We start from the raw sequence: 5,881 nt of genomic DNA, 5'->3' as shown, positions 1-5,881 counted from the left end.
TTTATGTCAATCAGCAAGACTAAATATGCTCCACACATACGTGAAATACACAACCTATTCTATGGTAAGAAAGGTCGTATAATAAAAGAGTCTACAAATATTACACTGGTAAAAAATGCTTAAAAGGATTGGAATCATTTATATAGCACATACCACTAGATAAATATTCATATTTATTTTTATTTGATCATTATTTGTTTTTTACTTTTCATGATGACAGGTGAGGCACACACATATATACACATTAAACACACAAAAATCATGTCTTCTTTAAAATGTTTGAGTTTAATATCAAAATGAATCTTTCATAAAAACAACCTAAGGACATTTTAATAGCAGTAGGAAAAGTCGGCCATGTTGACTGGGAGTCCCCATCAAGCACTATATGCTGGTACGCAGTGTGTTTCATGCATTATGAATCATCTCAGTGGATGGCCTCCATCTGTTTGAATGTAAACACACAATTCTCTCAACACACTGAACACTACGTTGTGACATCCCAGTGAAGAGTTCTGGAACCTTCACACCAGAACTCCTGATGGAACGTGTCCTGGTTCCATGTTCTCAAGCGGTCATCACATCTTCAAAGACACAGCCTCCCTCATATGATTGAAGCCTTGGACGAGCTGTTTCTGAGCTTATTTGTGAGGAACATATCAACAGAAATGGACCAAGACTTTTGTTTGAGGAACATATCAACAGAAATGGACCAAGACTCAGCAAAGCAGACCAAGACTAGAGGATCTCCAGCACTCAGCGGAGGTCATGGTGAGTAGGAAACCCAGAGTTAGTGCTGGTAGATTATAAATAAGGACAATTTCATAGAGTTAGTAACTATATTTCACAACTAATTGATATGTTACTGTTTCCTAATGAGTAGAGAGACACAGATCAGCTCCTGGAGAGTTTTACATGACCAGGGGCATCAAAAGGAGGGCCAGTGATGACGGTAGGCCCCTCACCAAGAGGACAAGGTTCTCTGAAAGTGAACCGGTCTACGGTCTGAGAAGAAGAGTGACGAGGAAAGCTTTAAAAACACCTCCACCACCACCACTTCCACCAACACCAATACCGCCACCTCCACCAGTGAAGGAGAAAAGTGTCAGACTTCCTTCAACAGACGCTGTCAAAGGTAAGCTGGTCAGGGAAACTGTTTTTGGGAGAGTCCATCTTCCATCAACACCCACTAGAGTGTTGGTGTATTGATCTAAATAGACTCTAAATAGTTGGTGTATTGATCCAAATAGACTTCAGTTCACTTAAATCAACAAAAAAACTAGTTCTGGCTTCCCTCTGATGGAACTTATTGGTGCAGATAGTGTTCAAAGATCTTTGATCTGTTGCTGTTCAATGTCTCAATGCTGTGCATTGAATTGGGCTGCAGAATAACCTGCAGGGACAGATACATAGAGGACAATAACTCATGTTATTCTTCTTTGTCCATGTCCTCATCTCCTATGGTGGATGGTTATTGCCCATGTTAGTGCCTGTGACTGTCAAGCTGATGTTCCTCTGGGTTTTTGTCTCACCTGTAGAAAGCTGCAATACACCTGTACAGGAAGTTACAGTCGGTAAGAGGAAGTCCAGAACCGATGATGAAGGAGCAAACAGAGAGAAGAAGAGGAGGCTGGACATCAAGGACACCGAACTGGAGGTCTGTCAGGAAGTGACAGTCGGTAAGAGGAAGTCCAGAACCAACGATGAAGGAGCAAACACAGAGAAGAAGAGGAGGCTGGACCTCAAGGACACCGAACCGGAGGTCTGTCAGGAAGTGACAGTCGGTAAGAGGAAGTCCAGAACAGACGATGAAGGAGCAAACACAGAGAAGAAGAGGAGGCTGGACCTCAAGGACACCGAACCGGAGGTCTGTCAGGAAGTGACTGCAGAAGCCCTAAGAGGTCAGTAGATATGATGGATGTAGGGTTTGACCTCATGAAGTGCAACGATAGGATGTATATTAAGTATAATTCATATTAGAGCGTTTAGCTTTCATTTGGTGTTTCTCACAACGGTATTAAAATGAAATGTGTGTTTCTCCATTCAGCTGAATTTGAGGCCAAATACCAGCAACAGTACATGCTGGGAGCCGGAGGATGTGGAAGTGTGTTTGCTGGCTTTCGTAGAAAAGATTATCACCCTGTAAGTGTTACACACATTCTTTCAAACACACACACACACACACTCACCTGAGGACTAACACCATCTTGTTTGTGTCTCGTAGGTCGCCATCAAACATATACCGAAGGACCAAGTCTACTGCAAACACCAGGTGAGTGTTAACACGTTCTTCCTGAAGGTCTCACGGATGCATCGTGGTTCTCTCATTTAACTCTGTTGTGATGTTTCAGGACGACACTGGGAGGGAGATCTCCATCGAGGTGGCCGTCATGATGAGGCTGCAGGAGGAAAAGAGCGGTTCAGTCGGGGCGTCAGCACCAATATCCCTACTGGACTGGTACGATCTGGGCCAGGAGCTGATCCTGGTGCTAGAGAGACCGGTCCCTGCTGTAGACCTATATGAATACATCCTGGCCAACAAAGGTCCCTTACCAGAGGAGGAGGCCAAGGTAAGCAGCTGGAGGACCTTTCTGTGTTTCTTACTTTTTACAGGAACTGGTGGCTACTTTAAGGGATTTATTTAGCAACACAGGGTTTATTGTCATAGCTGTTGGCCATTGTTCTATTGATTATGGTTAAAGAAACTGCAGTTGTATTCGGTTCAGAGTCACAGCATGAACACATGTCAAACAGCCCTCATCTCTCTCCTCTTGTCCATCAGATCATCCTGAGACAGCTGATGAAGGCAGCAGTCCACCTCCAGGATAACGAGATCTTTCACCGGGACATTAAGGTGGAAAACATCTTGATCGAGACCGGCTCGGACGTCCCGCGCGTTCGCCTTATAGACTTTGGCCTGAGCTGCTTCACCAAGCAAGAGACCTTGAAGGGCGTCTTCTATGGTAAGACCTCTAGTCCTGCTCTCCACCACCTGTGACGTTCACCTTGAACTAAGCTCCTCATACTTATCATCACATCTGTATCTTCTAGGCACCCGTTGGCACGCACCTCCAGAGTGGAGGAGAAGTCGCCAATACAGCGCCGGACCCACCACGGTGTGGCAGATGGGAGTGGTGCTGTTCCAAACGCTCCACCCAGGAGAACCTTTTAAGACCAGCTCGTTCCTGAAGAACCTGCTGCCGATCAGCGAGACGCTGTCTGAAAGTAAGAACACGCCTCCTCACGAACATGTCAGCAGACACACACCTGTTCATTTGAGTTGTATTGTGCTGAAGCATCACTGGCGTGCCACCCTCACCTTTCTCCTCCTCTCTCTCCAGAATGCCAGGACTTCATGCGAGTGTGCTTGACGCAAGACCCCAAAGAACGTCCATCCCTGAAGCAGATCCAGCTTCACCCATGGCTAAACTAAACACACACACAAACACACAATCAATCAATCAATCAATCAATTAATTAATTCATCCCAAACTAAACATTACTTGTTTTAAGATGCTCCCTTTTTGACAGGATCTCTCTTCTAATTGCATTTCCTGAGGTTTCTTCCCACTTTCCGATGTGGAAGAAGACGTCCCGCGCGTTCGCCTTATAGACTTTGGCCTGAGCTGCTTCACCAAGCAAGAGACCTTGAAGGGCGTCTTCTACGGTAAGACCTCTAGTCCTGCTCTCCACCACCTGTGACGTTCACCTTGAACTAACCTGCATGGACAGATACATAGAGGACAATAACTCATGTTATTCTTCTTTGTCCATGTCCTCATCTCCTATGGTGGATGGTTATTGCCCATGTTAGTGCCTGTGACTGTCAAGCTGATGTTCCTCTGGGTTTTTGTCTCACCTGTAGAAAGCTGCAATACACCAGTACAGGAAGTGACAGTCGGTAAGAGGAAAACCACCAACGACGATGAAGGAGCAAACACAGAGAAGAAGAGGAGGCTGGACCTCAAGGACACCGAACTGGAGGTCAGTCAGGAAGTGACAGTCGGTAAGAGGAAGTCCACCACCGACGATGAAGGAGCAAACACAGAGAAGAAGAGAAAGCTGGACCTCAAGGACACCGAACTGGAGGTCTGTCAGGAAGTGACAGTCGGTAAGAGGAAGTCCAAAACCGACGATGAAGGAGCAAACAGAGAGAAGAAGAGGAGGCTGGACCTCAAGGACACCGAACTGGAGGTCTGTCAGGAAATGACAGTCGGCAAGAGGAAGTCCAGAACCGACGATGAAGGAGCAAACACAGAGAAGAAGAGGAGGCTGGAACTCAAGGACACCGAACCGGAGGTCTGTCAGGAAGTGACAGTCGGTAAGAGGAAGTCCAGAACCGACGATGAAGGAGCAAACACAGAGAAGAAGAGGAGGCTGGACCTCAAGGACACCGAACCGGAGGTCTGTCAGGAAGTGACAGTTGGTAAGAGGAAGTCCAGAACCGACGATGAAGGAGCAAACAGAGAAGAAGAGGAGGCTGGACCTCAAGGACACCGAACCGGAGGTCTGTCAGGAAGTGACAGTCGGTAAGAGGAAGTCCAGAACCGACGATGAAGGAGCAAACAGAGAAGAAGAGGAGGCTGGACCTCAAGGACACCGAACCGGAGGTCTGTCAGGAAGTGACAGTCGGTAAGAGGAAGTCCAGAACCGACGATGAAGGAGCAAACAGAGAAGAAGAGGAGGCTGGAACTTAAGGACACCGAATCGGAGGTCTGTCAGGAAGTGACAGTCGGTAAGAGGAAGTCCAGAACCGACGATGAAGGAGCAAACACAGAGAAGAGGAGGCTGGACCTCAAGGACACCGAACCGGAGGTCTGTCAGGAAGTGACAGTCGGTAAGAGGAAGTCCAGAACCGACGATGAAGGAGCAAACAGAGAAGAAGAGGAGGCTGGACCTCAAGGACACCGAATCGGAGGTCTGTCAGGAAGTGACAGTCGGTAAGAGGAAGTCCAGAACCGACGATGAAGGAGCAAACACAGAGAAGAAGAGGAGGCTGGACCTCAAGGACACCGAACTGGAGGTCTGTCAGGAAGTGACAGTCGGCAAGAGGAAGTCCACCAACGACGATAAAGGAGCAAACACAGAGAAGAAGAGGAGGCTGGACCTCAAGGACACCGAACCGGAGGTCTGTCAGGAAGTGACAGTCGGTAAGAGGAAGTCCAGAACCGACGATGAAGGAGCAAACAGAGAAGAAGAGGAGGCTGGACCTCAAGGACACCGAATCGGAGGTCTGTCAGGAAGTGACAGTCGGTAAGAGGAAGTCCAGAACCGACGATGAAGGAGCAAACACAGAGAAGAAGAGGAGGCTGGACCTCAAGGACACCGAACTGGAGGTCTGACAGGAAGTGACAGTCGGCAAGAGGAAGTCCAGAACCGACGATGAAGGAGCAAACAGAGAAAAAGAGGAGGCTGGACCTCAAGGACACCGAACCGGAGGTCTGTCAGGAAGTGACAGTCGGTAAGAGGAAGTCCAGAACCGACGATGAAGGAGCAAACACAGAGAAGAAGAGGAGGCTGGACCTCAAGGACACCGAACTGGAGGTCTGACAGGAAGTGACAGTCGGCAAGAGGAAGTCCAGAACCGACGATGAAGGAGCAAACAGAGAAAAAGAGGAGGCTGGACCTCAAGGACACTGAACCGGAGGTCTGTCAGGAAGTGACAGTCGGTAAGAGGAAGTCCAGAACCGACAATGAAGGAGCAAACACAGAGAAGAGGAGGCTGGACCTCAAGGACACCGAACCGGAGGTCTGTCAGGAAGTGACAGTCGGTAAGAGGAAGTCCAGAACCGACGATGAAGGAGCAAACAGAGAAGAAGAGGAGGCTGGAACTTAAGGACACCAAATCGGAGGTCTGTCAGGAAGTGACAGTCGGTAAGAGGAA

The 5,881-nt window shown here is 47.9% G+C and overlaps 1 protein-coding gene across 1 annotated transcript; it reads left to right on the top strand.

Moving 5' to 3' along the window:
* The first annotated feature begins 704 nt into the window (after positions 1–704).
* LOC117746645 (serine/threonine-protein kinase pim-1-like) lies at positions 705–3,430 on the top strand. Its single transcript, XM_034555916.1, has 8 exons — positions 705–768; positions 1,536–1,676; positions 2,045–2,139; positions 2,222–2,269; positions 2,349–2,567; positions 2,780–2,960; positions 3,049–3,222; positions 3,339–3,430. The coding sequence occupies exons 1-8, from the start codon at positions 705–707 to the stop codon at positions 3,428–3,430; spliced, it is 1,014 nt and encodes a 337-aa protein (XP_034411807.1).
* Positions 3,431–5,881: the final 2,451 nt, after the last annotated feature.

This window comes from Cyclopterus lumpus, chromosome 2 (genome assembly GCF_009769545.1).
Source record: "Cyclopterus lumpus isolate fCycLum1 chromosome 2, fCycLum1.pri, whole genome shotgun sequence".
NCBI lineage: Eukaryota > Metazoa > Chordata > Actinopteri > Perciformes > Cyclopteridae > Cyclopterus > Cyclopterus lumpus.
Note: the sequence above shows the minus strand (reverse complement) of the source record. Positions and strands in the feature narration are given on the sequence as shown.

Coding starts and splice junctions, on each gene's coding strand:
- LOC117746645 (XM_034555916.1), top strand. CDS start 705: ATGGACCAAGACTCAGCAAAGCAGACCAAGACTAGAGGATCTCCAGCA. Junction 2,568..2,779: donor TACCAGAGGAGGAGGCCAAG/GTAAGCAGCTGG, acceptor CTTGTCCATCAG/ATCATCCTGAGACAGCTGAT. Junction 2,961..3,048: donor CTTGAAGGGCGTCTTCTATG/GTAAGACCTCTA, acceptor TGTATCTTCTAG/GCACCCGTTGGCACGCACCT.